Source organism: Henckelia pumila, chromosome 2 (genome assembly GCF_033568475.1).
Source record: "Henckelia pumila isolate YLH828 chromosome 2, ASM3356847v2, whole genome shotgun sequence".
NCBI classification, from domain to species: domain Eukaryota; kingdom Viridiplantae; phylum Streptophyta; class Magnoliopsida; order Lamiales; family Gesneriaceae; genus Henckelia; species Henckelia pumila.
This window is the reverse complement of record NC_133121.1, coordinates 10,475,855-10,495,416: the sequence shown is the minus strand read 5'-3', so window position 1 is coordinate 10,495,416 and position 19,562 is coordinate 10,475,855. Positions and strand designations below refer to the sequence as shown.

At 31.2% G+C, this 19,562-nt stretch overlaps 1 protein-coding gene across 1 annotated transcript; it reads left to right on the top strand.

The window, feature by feature from the left end:
• The first annotated feature begins 15,272 nt into the window (after positions 1-15,272).
• LOC140884097 (transcription factor PRE5-like) lies at positions 15,273-17,052 on the top strand. Its single transcript, XM_073290764.1, has 2 exons — positions 15,273-15,601; positions 16,637-17,052. The coding sequence occupies exons 1-2, from the start codon at positions 15,464-15,466 to the stop codon at positions 16,784-16,786; spliced, it is 288 nt and encodes a 95-aa protein (XP_073146865.1). The 5' UTR covers positions 15,273-15,463; the 3' UTR covers positions 16,787-17,052.
• Positions 17,053-19,562: the final 2,510 nt, after the last annotated feature.

Genomic DNA, 19,562 nt, shown 5'->3' with positions numbered 1-19,562 from the left:
CAGCTTTGTCATTAAATGTGTTGGTCTCATGTGAAACGGCTCCACACATCTATATATGTGAGATGAGTCGAACCGACTTATATCTATAATAAAAAGTAATAGTTTGACGTAAATAACAATAATATTTTTAATGAGTTGAGTTAAATAAGAAATTAATATCGTAAAATTGACCCATAAAACCGTAACTTTAAATTTGTGTTACGAAATATATCTCTTGAAATAAGTTTAAATATTTGTATATGACTTTTGTACGCAGAAATGTAAGAACTATTGTTTTAGTAGGAGTTAATAAGTAACGTATGACTAGGGGTGGTACGGTACGGTATACCGCATACCGTACCGAATACCACATATCGTATCGGAAATTTCGATACCGAAATTTTCGATACCGATACCGTACCGAAAATTTCAGTATACCGACATGTCTGTATACCGAAATTTCGGTATGACATAAACTCATATCGATACCGTACCGAATACCAAAATTCGGTACGGTATCGGTATGATACCGTGTATACCGATTTTTTATACTTTTTTTTTAAAAAAAATATCGGTACACACGGTATTATACCGATACCGTGTATATCGATTTTTTTCGGCATACCGAAATACCGAAAATTCAAAAATCTTATACCGATATCGAAAATTTCGATACGGTATGAGTATACCGAAATTTTCGATATTTTCGATTTATTTTCAATACGGTAAAGGCGGTATGACGGCATTTCGATATTTTTTGCCAACCCTACGTATGACTTATTGTTTTAGTATTAACAATAAAACTATAATCGAAATCGATTGATTTTAAATTCATCTCCCCAAAAACAAACTAAGGAAATTTAATGATTTTAACTTATCTTGAAATGAAAGTAGTCAAATAGACTTAACTATAATGGGTTGAAAAAAAAAAGAGTTTAAATGATATATTTGAATTTAATATAAAGGCCAAACTTATAAAGTAGCTTTCCAAAGCTTATAATGTTTTTTTTTTTTAATAAAAAGGTCCCAAATGTGGCCCAATAGGCCCATAATCAATTGGGTTTCACTGGTTATCAACAGCAAGCACGGAGCTTTAGACGGACCAAAATTGGAATTACAATTAAAACATCGAGCTTGACCAGTCCAAATTAACCGGCCTGAACGTGGTATTCTCAGCCCATTACTAATAGGCCATGGCCCACAGATTTTCTTCACACCCACAACTATTTTTGTTTGATGTTGACCCGTTTTCGTATATATATAGATAAAAATAGATATAAATATATGTATATATATTGAATGTTCCCAAAAAATTATACCCATTTCCTTAGGTTACGTTTAGATGAGACAATTTTAAATTCATGGATTTCAAATTTATTTTTGTCGTTTTGAAAATTATGAGCATAAACTTCAAATCCACTCCATGTTAATATTGTATTTTATGTTAATTAGGATAAATTTTATGTTCATCATATAATAATGTCAATTGAAATACATTATATTTTATATAACTAATGAATAAATGAATAAGATATGAATTTAAAATTTTATCTATTATTTCATTATTAACAATATTGAAATCCTTCGATCCAAATGCAAACTTAAAAAAAACCAGACCAATTAGTGCAGTACCGTCATTAAGAAATTTAATTTGCATCTTTTCTTGGGAAAATGACGTGTGTGATTACGAAATTTGTACCATTTCTAAGAAAAAAATGTGTTGCAAATTCTCATAAAAATATTAGGAATTATGAAAGATACGCTCTTCTAACATTTATATTTCGAAAGGGTGGGTAAATTTCTCGTGTGACGATTTTATAGATTTATATTTTTGCACAAAAAGTAATAAATTTTTATGATTAAGAGATTCGTCTCGTAAAATCGATTTATGAGACCGTCATAAAGGAGTTGTAAAATTGTAATGATTTTGAGGGGAAAAAAAAAAATTTGATTGAACAAGAAAGAAGTGAAATAGGGAGAAATAAATGTGAGGGGGAGGAGGTAGGAAATGATGTTCGAGGTGGGGTCATAAAAATTTATAAAAGACATGTGAGTAGGGGTCGGCATAGGGATTTGGTTGCCTCTTTTAGAAAAATTATTTCCACAATAATAAAAATGTAGGAAGCCACGTGTCGTGCTGTGGGTGGATTTGAAAGCCATGTGAGTTTCATATTTTGCACAATATAAAACACTCTCGTGGTCATGTCTCCGATCTAATTTATTAATTGTCTCCAACCTTCCTTCCTAAGTTCGTTGCAAGTGTGTTGTTGGAGAGAGTTATTGTTAGGGTTTGAGGAAAAATACCGAAATGATGTTATATCGTTTATATCGTATCGAAAAAAATCATATATATCGAAAATTTAGATATCGTACCGAAAATATCGTATCAAAATTTTCAGTATCGGTATAGGATTTTCAAATTTTCGATATTTCGGTATACCGAAAAAAATTCGATATACACGGTATCGGTATGATACCGCGTATATCGACATTTTTTTTTAAAAAAATAGTTTAAAAAATTGTTATACACGGTATCATACCGATACCGTACCGAATACCGAAATTCGGTATGAATTTATGTCATACAAAAATTTTCGGTACGTAATCGGTATCGAAAATTTTGGTACCGATGTTTTCGGTACGGTATGCGGTATTCGTTGAATACCGCGGTATACCGTACCGAACCACCCCTAATTATTGTGGCTAGGCACGACAATCTCTATTTTTTTTTTTACATTTTATGTTGATTTTGTTGTTGTTTTTACTTTTTACAGAAACAAAAATTAAATTTATCTCACAGAATACGATAAGTCGTCGACGTATGAAGGGTAGTTTGACCTTTAATCTTGGTCAATCAGCTTCTTTTTTCTTATGACTTTATATCACTATGCATTTTGATTTGTAATTTTTTTTTCTCATATGCGAAAAAACCATATGATATCGAGAGTGATATCATTTGTAAAATGTGGAATTAAACGATATGGAGATTTTATATCGAAATTAATGATATGTTATAAAAAAGGTTGGATTTCAAAGAAATCTCATAAATATGCGCAAATTTTAGTTAGCTATCTTCGTAAAAAAAAGACGAATATTAAATAGTATTTCTACTGCAATTCATTGTGCAGCTGTATTTGCACGAGCTTAAGTTCAAAATATGATTACATTGGAGAAGGTCACCAAAATGAATACCAGGAAATAATTAAGTGCAACTGTGCAATGTGATCGAGTTGTTTGTGTGCAAGTCAGCCCAGAGCATATATAAGACATTATTCTCAAGTGATTTCGAAGAATTTGGTGAATTTGTTTTCCTATTATATATATTGTTAAAAGAATTCAAATAAAATCAGACAACGCTCCATATATCTATTGCTATTATATATAAACCACCAAAAGCTAGCTGACCATATTTTCTTTAAATTTATTTCCAAGAATGTTTGATAGTCAAAAATTTTTCCTGATAATATATTTTATCATGACATGTATTGCTTGTGTGTAGTACTACTAGTATAATATAATCTTTGAAATGGTTTTAAATATAGAGATCATGGGTGAATATGCGAATATTTATATACATGCATATTATAGTACTTGAGGAGACATACTTGATAAAGTTTATATACGATTGTCACCAAAATTGTATACAATCTTAATTGTATAATCATATGTCGTATGCACGTCAAAATACTTGTCACACACTGACACACACACACATATTTATATATTACACACACACACATATATATATATACATGTGTGTCTTTTTGTTTTTTCTTTTGATAAAATACGCGTGTCTTTTTATTTCAGATAAATAAGTAACTATACTACACTCTGAAATCCAAACGTTTATTTATGCTGAAGACCTTTTCCAAGTTACAACAGGTGAAAAAAGGTTGATTATTGTATTAATTTTTTTTAGATATAATTAATATTTTGATTATCTTATAAATAAATAATTATTTGGAGCACTGCATTTATCTAACAATAAATTAAATAATTTTTTTGTTGTTATATATATTATTTGAGATAAATATTTATAAAAATTTAATTTATTATTAGTATGCATGAAAATATTTATATTAATTTTTAATTTAAATTTTTTTAAGTGACTTTGATATAAATAAGTTAATATATTTATGAATGAATAACTGACAGTATAAAATCATTATAATAATTGAAAATGTTGGTAATTAATATTTTAGGAATACCAATATTAGAGTGAAATTTAACGTAAATGGATTAGAGTTGAGTTTTATATTAAGCTCAGAAACTACACTAGTTTGAATGCCGATATATTTGTGTTTGTTTATGTAAGGCCCGAAAATATTAAATTATTAATTATGGGATTTGAGAATTAAATTTCATATTATGGGCTAATATTGATTTGAGAAGTGAAAGAAAATATAGATTTAATTTTCGAGCCGAAAATATTTAATTTGAGAATTTATGGATTTTGAGAATTAAATTTCGAGAATTCTTAAATTAAAAGAATAAATATTCAAATTGAATATTTATGGAATTTGAGATTAAATTCCATGTTTCGGAAATTAAAGAAGATTAATTTTGAGGATTCAACCTGATCAGAGACTGATTTGCAAATATCGAAGATGCAAGGGCTTAAATGCAAAAAGGCCGGGATTATTTAATTAATCCGAATTTATTTAATTTTAGTCCGAGTATATTTAATTTGGGAATATTTGGAGTTTTGATTTAAATTCTAATATTCTTAAATTATTTAGGATTGAAATTGAATTAAAAATAAGGCTGAGGACTGAATTGCAATTAATGAAGACTTGAGGGACTAAATTGCAATTATGCAACATATATCCGATTATTGAATTGCTTACTCAGCATATGAACGTGTACAAGCCATTTTCATTCAGAAAGTTGGAACAGAGAGCCGAAGTCTTCTCTTTTCTTTTGATTTTCGATTTTTGAAACCCCGTAACTTTTGATCCGTTCGTTCGATTTTAATTCCGAAAGATGTTCTGGAATCCTTGCGACGAGGGCTTCGATCTCGTGTAAGTATTATGATGTGTTTGATAGATTTCGAAATCAGTTATGAGTAGAGATCAGAACTTGATGTTAGTTTTGTGTTCGTGCATGTTTATTCATTCCGATATTGAAATTGAATCGACGATTTGATGTTGAATGAACTTAATCATGATTTTCAGCATGTATTTCGAGTTGTATAGCTGCTGAGATGCTGGTTTAGGATGATATGATGCTGATATATTATGGTTAAGATTTTTAGAATTGATTCGATATCATTTCGGTTACCGATTTTGTACCGTTACGCCGTCGGTTCAAGATTTTGATCAACTTTGAAGTTAGATTGTTTAAGCTGGACATTCCTTGAGTTGTGAGTGATAATCATAACTTGGAAACACTTCATTTCAAATTATTTTGAAGTTGACGAGCTCGAGAAGTTGCTTCGAAACGAAGAGGAAATGATCAAGGTTTGAAACCATTTTTGGTTGAAGTTCTAACCATTATTGTGAGCAGATTTGGATATGATGAGATCAAATGAAGTTGAAATATATTTCTTGGTTATATATCTTAGACTTGAAGTGTTCACAACCGAAGAAATACGAAGGTATAATGACGACATCGCGAGTCAGAGATTTTGAAACTCAAGATCGATTATTCTTGAGTTGTTTCGCAAAAACCACATACGTGTTTATGTTTCGATTTGATTTTGATGTTGTCGATCCATCCCAGGTAGTGGATCTTTGATTTGAGTCGATATGATTATGATACGATGATGTTATTGAATTGATTCTATGCCAAGGTCTGAGACGACCTTATTTTTGAGTCCAGAATGGCTACGTTAGATGGATATCCATGTCAAGATCGGATACGAATCTTGATGACAACGATGATTTATGAATCAATTCTTAATCGAGATATGCGTTATTTACTCTATTTGTTGAGTCGAGTTAAATAGAGTCGATATGATTTATTTAACGCTTTTGATATGTTGCTTATACTGAGAATGAGTTCTCACCGGAGTTTATCCGGCTGTTGTCTTGTTTTGTATGTGTGCATGATATCAGGTGGGGCAGGAGCTAGTCGAAGACGATATTGATAGCTCAAGGGAGAGATTTTGCACGTGTGGACTCGGGTTTTAGCGAGTTTGATGAGTAGATCCTTGATGAATCTAGTAAAATGATGTTATTACTAGAGTTTGAAGCAACTATTGGTACTTCATGTTTTCTTGTAGCTATTTTGTTGTACTTTAAGTTAGTTGTGAGAGGTATCTCATGAATAAAAACATGATGGGCACTTCTTGTATTGATCAATACATGTTGTAGACTTAATAGACCATGAATTGGGAGGAGTTTAAGGATCAAGTTTTGCTATATACAAACAGAGTGTTTTCTGCCCGGAGTTGCGCTCTCGCAGCTGTTTATTATCGCCCGCGCGCAGCCTGGAGCTCAGCCTACTGTTTTGGAAAAAAACAGGGGCGCCCGGGCGGTAGTTTTTGACCGCCCGTGGCCAACCCTTTTTGAAAAAAAAATAAAAAAATTTCTTTATCTTTATTCTTTATTTATTAGATTAATGATGCTTATTCATTAATTGCCCTTAAGATTTGAGATTAGCAACCCGAGGCCCCACATCAGGTGGTATCAAAGCGTAAGTTTCTTGGACTGAGATAGAAGCTTAGCGGGATAGATTGAGTCACATGCATTTATAGTATTGCATGATTATGCATTACTTGATTTGATGATTCGATGATTTGATAAATTGCATGTGAGCGTGATCTATCTTTGAAATTCAACTGCCTAATTTACTGATTTGTAAATTTTTGAATTTCTTACTGATTTTGTTATAAGATTTTCCCCGGGTGATGTAAGCACCCATAATCGAGGAGAACAGTGTTTTTTGGGTGATGTAAGCACCCCCAGACTAAACAGAATGGTATGGTCAGACTGAACAGAACAATATTGCTCAGCTGAAAGAAGTATTTCTGATTAAACAGAACATAATATCAGCAAATGAATAGATGTTATTGCAGGAGAAGTTGGCCTGAAGAACTTTACCAGTTGTTCAAATACCTGAAAGATACAGATGAATGACGTATCAGATTGACTGTATACCAATTTCGAAACCTAGCAACCAGCTGATAGATTCTGATGAAGAAATTCTGACAGAACAGAGGTATATTTATTTGGTGGTAAGTGCTCAGAACAGATTTGGATTAACGGTTCTTTGCCACAGTAGATAGAAAAGATGAGAAAAAAGAATATACCAACTAGAAGTTGAATATTTTGAATACTGAAGAACATCTTACTAGATTTCAAGCCTACTACAATTCTTTGAATTGTAGATGATGAAGAAGCTCAAGATTCAGTATTTATTCATGGCTTGAATTCGAAGATTATGTCCGAGTAAATGTTGATGACTGAAACATTTTATGAAAGACCTAGCCCTGTCTAAGAAAATTGAAGCTGAATGATGAGTTAGGAGAATGATGCAATAGTATGTGAGATACTCACAACTTTATCTACAATTTTTATTCCAGAACAGATATGAAGTGAATGATATGAAAGTAAATCTTTAACTCTAGCGGACCGAGACAGAAGTGTTTGGGTCTAAATGCAGAATATGTTAGAGATTACTACACTCATTTTAGAGGGGGATATTCGAATAAGTAGTGTAAAGACATTTCAAGCTGAGGTGCTAGAATAATTTAGAAGAAAATCCGATTCAGAGAAAAGATTCGAATGAAGAACAAATTCCAGAAGTATACAGAAGATCAGAATGAAATTGCACCTGAGAATGAAATTTCAGGTAACAGATTTATTTTGTTTTGACCTGTTTATTATTGGTGCAATAGATACATGATAGCTGAAAGCTTATTGTATGATCACCTCTGTATCAGAAAAGAGACTTTGTGAATTAAACTGAAGAATGGAACTATTGCTTCGATGAACTGAAACTGAACATGATTTTGTTCATATTGAAATATCTGTTGTGTTGCATGATAGATGATGATGCAATAATCGAATACAGATTAGCGGAAAGAATGATGATAAAAAGCGATAAAATTAGATCAGCAAGAACATAATGTGCATATAAATATGATGATATGATATAGAATCTCGAATTAAGATTCTGTGATTTCGGTTTGATATATGATGTTTGATTACAGAAATATTTCGAAATCAGTATATTCGATGCACTAGATATGTTCACGATCGAAATCAGCATTGATAAATATGCTAATGAATAGAGATTATAAATATATTCCAGTAAAATTTTTGACTTTAGTTTAAGTTGTGAACTGGAATTCAATAGAGAATTGATGAATTTATGAATTACCAATTTAATGAGATTATGAACTGAATATTGATTTTGAGGTTTAGAAGATAGATGATGATATGAAAATCAGTTACAGATGAGTCTTTTCTTTGATTATGCTGAGTCGAATACCTCAAGTGGACATATAATTCTTGAAATGTTTGATTTCGAGTGGCTCTCCTTGTTTTGTTCATAGAGCCTGAGTGATTCACTCATTCTGAGTTATGTGATGCAAGTGAGTTGTTTTCACTTCGCAGAGTTTTTTATCCAGAAGATTTGATTTTGGATGACCTTGATTGAGGGATTTTCTCAATCTTGATTTATTTCTTTTGATTTTGAGAATTATTGATCATTTGATGATATTTCAGCATATTTTAAGATTTTTGGCTCGTAACTGATAGAAGAATTTGAATATGATCCATGATTTTTGGGTTATAGATGATATGACTTGTCAGTATTTTGGAGATAGAAATGAGGAATGAAATAGGCATCCGATGAAGTGATTCCAGATTTCTGTGTATTCTGGTTTGAATATTCAGACGAATATATCACCAATCAGAATGATTTTCGATTGGAAGTAAGACAGAACTGTTCAGAAGATGAAAGAAACACAGAAAATAAACTGAAGCGATGAGAATTCAGTAAAGAATGCCCGATTGAGATATGAATTGAAGCCTCAGATCAGAATGAATGAATTCTATTATGATTGATTATCTGATTGTGCTTGATATTTCTGAAAAGAAATATCAGATTTTGAAGAAAATGCACAATAATGAATTTAAGATTCATCCAATAATTGTTTTATCAGAAGATAAAGCAAATAGAGGTAACAGAATTAGTACGTTTATATGATGTCAACAGGTGGTAGTTATGAACAGATTGATTGAAATTACTGTATACGATGATCTGTCTGTATAATCAAATCACTGAATTGTGATTAGATTCGTTGTAAGATGAATAGTAAGCCAAGAAATAATGTTTCAGATTGAAACATTGAGTTTACTATTAAATTATAATACAGATGATCAGAAGACTTCGAGTACTTTTTGAGGTAAAGGTACAACATATTACCCTTGAATTGGAAGAATAGTTATGGAAGATGAACCGAATGTCGAGAATGAACTTTACCTGATATGATACCGATTATCAACAGCTCTGAATACTTTGAAATCTGTGAATACAGTATATTATTTTATGATTAATGAATAGTCCGAATAAACTAATCAGATTTTGCGGAATACACTGTATGAGATGTGAATAACAGCTATCTATTCAGATCTGTGAAGAAGATAGAGATATGATGAAATTACAAGAATGATTAAAATCTATTGTCAGGATTAAGACTTTAGATATATTCGACATAATGTGGCATCGATTGATTGACTGATGTTCTGAGAGATAGTTATATGTGATTGCATTATACCATTCTTCGATTGATGGATTATCTGAGTTGATTTTCCAGATGTTGAGAATATTCTCAGAACTTTAATACCTGATTCGGTATTACTTGACTTGATGTGTTGCCACTTTATGATTATAATTCTTGTAACAGCTATTAAGTCGATATTGAGATAATGCTATGATGATATGATGAAAAGAAATCCGATTTTTTTGTGTTGAAATGATACTATCGAAATATATGACATCAGATCAGACATGATTTGTCGATATCAGATCAGATTTGATTTGAGACACACAAAGATTTTGAAGATGAATCTGTACGAAATGAAAACATAGAAGAAGAAACAGAATTAGTAATTGAATGATAGATATAATTTTTGAAGCTGAAACTGATTAGTTAAGCGGAAAAGTTATTCGTGAAACATCATTCAATTCAGAATAGAAAAAAAGCAGAGTTTAATTTACAGATTCAGAATATGAAGTTGAATACTGATCTTGAAGCGATGAATTGAATGATAACGTAGACTTTATATATGTTCTATACAGAACATCGAATGATATTCAGAAAGAAACAAGTCGTCAGTGAAGTTGAATTTCACTGACTAAGATGTTAGACAGAATTGATGATGTTCTTGATCAGCTAGATATGATGGATCTGATTTGTTCCACGTATATAAGTGAAGGAAGTATCAGAAGATTCTTACTATGTACTTTAATTAGATGAGATAAATATTGAAAATATTTTGAGTTAAGTCGATTAGTCGACAAATCTTTGATTGAAGAAAGAAACAACTCAGAACCAATTCTTGTTAATGATTTAAAGTACAACTGAATAGATACCAAATACATGAGAATAGAAGCAGATTCGAAAAAAGAATCTGATAAGAGATAAAGAGATGAGATACGAAGTTCAGAACTATATGATTGAAGTGAGAATAACTTCAGATAATTATTCAGTCTATCATATTGAATAGTTCGATTGAATGTGATTTCGAGGACGAAATCATTTCTTAGAGGGGAGGAATTGTAAGGCCCGAAAATATTAAATTATTAATTATGAGATTTAAGAATTAAATTCCATATTATGGGCTAATATTGATTTGAGAAGTGAAAGAAATTATAGATTTAATTTCCGAGCCGAAAATATTTAATTTGAGAATTTATGGATTTTGAGAATTAAATTTCGAGAATTCTTAAATTAAAAGAATAAATATTCAAATTGAATATTTATGGAATTTGAGATTAAATTCCATGTTTCGGAAATTAAAGAAGATTAATTTTGAGGATTCAACCTGATCAGAGACTGATTTGCAAATATCAAAGTTGCAAGGGCTTAAATGCAAAAAGGCCGGGATTATTTAATTAATCCGAATCTATTTAATTTTAGTCCGAGTATATTTAATTTGGAAATATTTGGAGTTTAGATTTAAATTCTAATATTCTTAAATTATTTATGATTGAAATTGAATTAAAAATAAGGTTGAGGACTGAATTGCAATTAATGAAGACTTGAGGGACTAAATTACAATTATGCAACATATATCCGATTATTGAATTGCTTACTCAGCATATGAACGTGTACAAGCCATTTTCATTCAGAAAGTTGGAACAGAGAGCCGAAGTCTTCTCTTTTCTTTTGATTTTTGATTTTTGAAACCCCGTAACTTTTGATCCGTTCGTTCGATTTTAATTCCGAAAGATGTTCTGGAATCCTTGCGACGAGGGCTTCGATCTCGTGTAAGTATTATGATGTGTTTGATATATTTCGAAATCAGTTATGAGTATAGATCAGAACTTGATGTTAGTTTTGTGTTCGTGCATGTTTATTCATTCCGATATTGAAATTGAATCGACGATTTGATGTTGAATGAACTTAATCATGATTTCCAGCATGTATTTCGAGTTGTATAGCTGCTGAGATGCTGGTTTAGGATGATATGATGCTGATATATTATGGTTAAGATTTTTAGAATTGATTCGATATCGTTTCGGTTACCGATTTTGTACCGTTACGCCGTCGGTTCAAGATTTTGATCAACTTTGAAGTTAAATTGTTTAAGCTGGACATTCCTTGAGTTATGAGTGATAATCATAACTTGGAAACACTTCATTTCAGATTATTTTGAAGTTGACGAGCTCGAGAAGTTGCTTCGAAACGAAGAGGAAATGATCAAGGTTTGAAACCATATTTGGTTGAAGTTCTAACCATGATTGTGAGCAGATTTGGATATGATGAGATCAAATGAAGTTGAAATATATTTCTTGGTTATATATCTTAGACTTGAAGTGTTCACAACCGAAGAAATACGAAGGTATAATGACGACATCGCGAGTCAGGGATTTTGAAACTCAAGATCGATTATTCTTGAGTTGTTCCGCAAAAACCACATACATGTTTATGTTTCGATTTGATTTTAATGTTGTCGATCCATCCCAGGTAGTGGATCTTTGATTTGAGTCGATATGATTATGATACGATGATGTTATTGAATTGATTCTATGCCAAGGTCTGAGGCGACCTTATTTTCGAGTCCAGAATGGCTACGTTAGATGGATATCTATGTCAAGATCGGATACGAATCTTGATGGCAACGATGATTTATGAATCAATTCTTAATCGAGATATGCGTTATTTACTCTATTTGTTGAGTCGAGTTAAATATAGTCGATATGATTTATTTAACGCTTTTGATATGTTGCTTATACTGAGAATGGAGTTTTCACCGGAGTTTATCCGGCTGTTGTCTTGTTTTGTATGTGTGCATGACATCAGGTGGGGCAGGAGCTAGTCGAAGACGACATTGATAGCTCAAGGGAGAGATTTTGCACGTGTGGACTCGGGTTTTAGCGAGTTTGATGAGTAGATCCTTGATGAATCTAGTAAAATGATGTTATTACTAGAGTTTGAAGCAACTATTGGTGCCTCATGTTTTCTTGTAGCTATTTTGTTGTACTTTAAGTTAGTTGTGAGAGGTATCTCATGAATAAAAACATGATGGGCACTTCTTGTATTGATCAATACATGTTGTAGACTTAATAGACCATGAATTGGGAGGAGTTTAAGGATCAAGTTTTGCTATATACAAACAGTGTGTTTTCTGCCCGGAGTTGCGCCCTCGCCGCTGTTTATTATCGCCCGCGCGCAGTCTGGATCTCAGCCTACTGCTTGGAAAAAAAATAGGGGCGCCCGGGCGGTAGTTTTTGACCGCCCGTGCCCACCCCTTTTTGAAAAAAAATAAAAAAAATTTCTTGATTTTTATTCTTTCCTTATTAGATTAATGATGCTTATTCATTAATTGCCCTTAAAATTTGAAATTAGCAATCCGAGACCCCATAGTTAAACTGCACAATTTATTTCTGTAATATATATGGAGAATCGATCCTTTCAGGTAAAATAAAATAATTAATAAATAAATGAAATTTTATACCCTTAATATATTGTAGTAAGAAATCTAACTATCGACAAATATTTTACTTCTGCAGAGCCTTCAATTCGAAACAAGAAATCCTGCATGGTGATCTTATGGCAAAGTCAAAGGTTAAATAATATATAAATGCTTACTGTCACATAACCAGGTGAGCAAAATTCGGGGAAATTAAAGGTCTGCGGAAAGCATGCATGGTCTAATGGAATAATATAATAATTAATATATTGCACTATGCTGTATATTTTGACTATATTTTTTGTGTATAGTAATACTTATATAATATAACTTTTTTTAGTTGAATAGTTTTATTTATTTTAAATATTTATATTAAAGTTTGTTTATTTTTGTTTCGTATTTTTAATGTTATATTTTTTTTTTCGGGGCCATGTATTTTGGTAATTCGATTTGATGAAGGTATAATTCTGGGGGAAAAATGTAACGTTTGGGGGAAACAAACTTACGTAGGAGTTTGGTATTCTTAACGGGATTATTCTATGATACACATGAAATATTTCTCCTGTATATATGATATGAAGTATTTAATTTGATATTCGTCAGATCGAGTTCTCAATTATTTGAGTTGCATATATTAATATATGTGGGATCATGTCAATATATTTCCGAAAATCATGCATACTAAACTAGTAAACATAAGCACACGATGCGTGTATATAAATTAATTTTTTTGTCGTGTATAACAAACTTTTATATTAAATATAATAATAAATATTGAGTAATTTTATATTTAATTTTATGTTTTTTTGTTATTAATTTTTTATTAATTATTTTATTTTAAAAAAAATTATGATAATTATGGGTAAAGGTATTTGGAAGATAAAAATTTGTATGACGTGACTTACAAAAAATAGTTACTATCTATACCTAAAACTTAATAATATAAAAGAGATCAACAGACGTCTTTTGAAAAAAAATAATAATATAGAAGAGATATAGAAGAGATAAGGATATATATATATATGTATGCGGAAAAAAATGATGTCGAAACCAAATTTCGACCGATTGCATGACGAAAAACCTAAGAGAAAATCAACTAACATGATGAATTTTGTCTAATAATAATAATTGTCACGAGAAATTTCAGATTATTAATAAGTGTGGAATGATCACATGGTGATGTATATTGGACAGGCACACGAAGGCCCACATTGTTAGTACCATAGCAAGCACGATGCATATGTCTATTCCTCGCTACAAAAATCAGTAAACAAAAAATGGAAAACTAGAGGAATTAAAAATTCTATATTATGGTAAAAAAATAAAAAAATTAAAACAAACACATGCATGCGCCTCAACTGATTATTTTTATCGAATTAAGAAAAATCAGGACATAAATTTATATTTAAATAAAAATTAAAACATTATATATAGGTAGAGGTTACTTTTAGATACCAAAACTAGTTTATATAAGTATCTCATGCATAAAAATACAAGAAAAACATGCAATGTTGATAATGATAACATTACCATAAGTATAAATCTATGTATATATATATATATATATTGTTTTCAAGAAAAAAAAATCGACACATTATAATTTAATTTGAAACCAATTCTATGTTGTGTGTAACATTGATCATCCGATAGATAACTAAACCGACGACTATATATCTCGCAAAGAATTGCGGTAGGCCCCCACATAACATTTCCTTCCCCCGTCCTATGAAATTAATAGGTTCATCGGGCGAAAACAACCCCGAAAAGCATGAACTAGAACTATCATTTAATAATTTCTTAATCCTCGATTGACTTTAATCGCCTCAATAATAAGCAATTTCTACCCATACGTACGTGCGTAACTCGATTATTAATATTCTATGAAATTTAGCCAAACTCACCGAACTCCTAGATTTTAGAGTCGATTGATTGATTAAACAAAATTTTTGGGATAATTTTTCTCCCAATCTTGAAAATTTTTAGGAGAAAAAATAAGAAAAAAAAATTACCACATAGTTTTCTTCCTCCCAATGCACTTGTCTTGTTCACACACAACATCACCATCTTAGTTTATTGCACTAATGAATCCCCCCTTTTTCTTTCATTTGTGGTCCTTTCCCACTTCGCAAACTCTTCCAATTTATACTTTTTCTAACCCTCAATATCAAAATCGTGTTATAAATACACTTGTCTTCTTCTTCTTCATCCGGCCACCTCTTCTTCATATGCTACACTAAATCTTCTTCTTCTTCTTCTTCTTCTTCTCTCGAATATATATTTCCTTTTGTCTTGCAATATATTGTACCAACTTTTATTTAAATATTTGTTTGATTTTTGACATAAAGAATTGAGTTTGTGAAATTATATATTACACTACTACTACTACTACTTTAAGAATGTCTAGTAGGAGGTCTAGAGCACAGTCAACAACAGGGAGTTCGAGAATTTCTGATGATCAAATCATCGAACTCGTCTCCAAATTGCACCAACTCCTTCCTGAGATTAATCGGAGCAATGGTCGTCGATCCAACAAGGTACGTACGTACATATATTCGTATGCGTATATGTTCATGTTGTTTTTTTTTTTAGAGTATGTTCATGTTTTTATAATATACTTATTTCTTCTAAAAATTCAAAAAGCGCGCACACAAAAAAAAAACTCATATTTATAGTTTTTCAACGTATATAATGAAAAAAAAAAATCGTGAAAATTTCACCGGAGATGCTTATATTGTTATACATGCACTTTTTAAAATCCAAATGAATGGTTTTGCTTTTCTATTTGTTTTGTTTTGTTTTTTTTCTTTTTTTGCTTGTAATACAACTGGGAAAAAAACATTTTAAATTAATTGGATCAATGTGATGCAAAGTCCATGCAACCGTGTTAAAAATTTAAAAAAAAAAAAAAATATTAGCACATGCATGAGCAGTTGCATATATTTAATGTATTCCACTTATATATTTTGACATTAATGGGATTTGGGATTTATAAAATTACAAAATTTGAGGAAACTTTTAGGGAAATCCTTATGAACTATACCTGTGGTAGTATTTACCCAAGTAAGGTTTGGACTGTGGAAGTCAAAGTTCATTAAATTTTCTTCCTTGTAGGGAAAAAAAGTTAGCATCAATTGTTTGGGACTAAAAGCACATACATCAGTATATCACATGTCTCGATTAAGACCATTCCACGTATAGTACGTACAAATTAATTTTAGAGTGTCTCCGATCCATTTCGACTCATTAATGCATATCGATATATTTGCCGGTAGTTTGCATTATTTACATCCGATCGAGAAAAAATCAAAAGAACACGAAAGTAATTCGTGTTTAAAATCGATACTTTTTTAAAATATATGTTTTTTTAAAAAAATTACAAACATATTGGATGATCATGATCAGCAAGTGAAGTATGATCAATGGAGCGTTTCGAGTCGAATTCAATTACATATATATACTACAAGAAAATTTGTTGATATTAACTTGTACCTAATTATTAATCATAAAACAAATAAAGGGATTACAATAATTAATTATTTAATTTGTTTTTTTTTGGGATGAATTAACAGGCATCGGCAAACAAAGTTCTTCAAGAAACTTGCAACTACATAAAGAACTTGCACAGAGAGGTGGATAATTTGAGTGATAGGCTATCCCAGTTGCTGTCCACCATAGATGCCGATAGCCCCGAGGCCGCAATTATTAGGACTTTGATTTAATCATGCAATATTATTATATAATTAATAATCAATTAATTTATCTTAATTATATGAAGTTTGCATGTTTTATTAATTAATTAATTATTAGTGTGGATAGCTAGATCTTATTGTATGAGGGGCCTCTTAATTAATAGGCCAATCACTCATCAGATCTGAGATATTTATTTATCAGGGGTTATGATAATATATATGGTGTAATTATAAAGTAAGTTATTTATTATAAAAAAATGGGATTGTACTTTATTATTAAAAAAATTGATTGTACTTTGCTAAGCTGATCTTAAATGTGATGATTTTTGTATTAGTTTTATGTTAAGTGTTAACGTTCAAAATGAATTTCAAATACCTTTCTTTTTTTCTTTTTTTTTTTGAAAGAAATACCTTTCAAATTTTAAATCTACACATGTCACATGCAACCTTGATCTCAAATTAAAAACATTTGATTTACCTAGGCCGCGTGTTATTTGAACAATTAAATTAAATGTTCGAAATCCAAATAATCAATGGTAAAAAATAATTATTTCGAAATTCTAATCATTATAAATTGAATGTTATAGCAAAAAAAAATGATTTATTTTTCACTAAAAACTTAATTTGTATCTCTTTTGGCGTAAATGATAGTGCATTTAATATTTATCGACATTCACCATTCATATATTATACATCATTTTATTATATCTCACAAATCAAAGAGCTAGCGTTTTCATCACACACTTAACCATCATAATTATAACTATTTTAGAAGGGATTTGACGAAACTTTTGGATTTACTCAATCCAACGAATATTATCTTGTTTAATAATTTAGATTGATTGCACTCTTTTATACAAAACATCAAATCTCAATATGATCGATCCCCTAACTAAAATCCGAAAGAAGAACAAGAAAACACTGGTTAAGAGAAATTTTATTATTTTTCGACTAGCTCTAACAAGCTATAGTTGTATCCAAAAAATTGAATCCAATGAGCAAATTAGACTAATTAACGAGCGACTAAAATATTTTATATTATATGATGATGTTTGATAAAAATGAATGCCCGGGCTATCAGGGTAGTGAAGTGGGCCTGACGAGATGATCGGGTTGATGAAAATGATATACAGTTGGTCCTTCCACAACCAAGATGATCTGCACACACGGAAAGGAAATAGAAGCACATTAGTGGGGCGTCGGAAGGTTTTTTCGGCGGGGCCACTCCGATGCTTAAGTCAGACTTAGAAATAGAGTGGGCTTTTAGGAAGAATGAATATAGTGTTTTTGAGATTCAGAAGAACATACCTCTAAAGATACCTGTGGCAAGGTATTTATAGGACTTGGAGTGAGAGAGTCACTCAGCATTTCCAGGATAATGGCCACGGTCTGGGTCGTGGGTGTAGGAGTTGCCCACGTTTACCTGTCACGCACGATGAAGCCGGAAGGATCGGGGTTATGGCAATCGTGGGGATCATGCTCCTGAAGAAATGGGTATTGCCCAAGTCATGCAGCTAGCCTTGGTCTTTTCCGCCTCACACATCCATCCGAACTGAGCTACTCACTTGATCCCGGGCTACTAATCCAACTTTATCAAACCTTGCCGCCCTTGTTTTTACATAGCTCTGATACCCCTGATTTCTCGGGGTATCACCACTCCTCCATAAAATAGTCGGGCTAGAACCCTGATCGTTGTCCTGACTAGCAGCCCTAACGCCTTGATTTTACATAGCTCTGATACCCCTGACTTCCCGGGGTATCATTATATGTAGCAAAATATACAACACCAAACATATTGGCATAATCCACCTTCTTAGCTCATGATATATAATCACCTTTACTACCATTATTGCATGTCATTATACCACATTGGTGCAAATTAATTGAAATATGGGAAAAAAATGCGACACCAAACTGTCTAGAGGGAGACGTCGTCGTTTATACCGTGATATGAGCTTCGAGAGGCCTTTATAACCTTCAACTTCAGCTGTTGTCATGTCTACCGACGTTAATATCACCTGGCTCGCTTGGTTGAATTCATGAACTGATTGTTGTGTCATATCTTAAGGCATCGTTCTATTCATCGTATTACTAATATATGTATAACTCATCACATCTCATCCCACGTTCTTCTCATACTATTATTTATCCATATATTAACTATTTATTTTACATCAATCAAATCATTAACTATTTATTTTACATCAATCAAATTATTAAATTTAAATTACTATATTACCCCTTATAAATAATATAATTTTTATTTTATTTATTGTTAAAATGACAAAATAGTCATTTAACATTTTTATATAAAATTTAATCAATAAAATCAAATAAATTATAATCTAAAAAAATTTAATACTCGAACCATTTTTTCGCTTATCTGTTATAATTTTCAGAAACATGATGCCAGAGGTGTTCATCGGTCGGTTCGGTTTTAATTTGTCTAATGTTGGTTCGGTTTTTTGGTTTTCGGTTTATAAAAAATGTAATCCGAAGTCAATCCGTTCTACTTCGGCTCGGTTCGGTTTTTGTATTATAATGGACCGGTTTATACGGTTTGGTTTGGTCGGTTTGATCATTAATAATACATAACAGAATAAAAAAACATAAATTTCGTCCAACATGTAATTTAAATGCCCCAACACACAATTTAAAGTTATAGTCATATAGTGAAGAAACAAAAAAATAACAAATAATACAAGGACAAACATCCAACCACGGTCTTATAATATTTTTAAAAAACAAAACAAATTTTGATATGGTTATTTTGATACAATTATTAAAATTAATAATATAAATACAT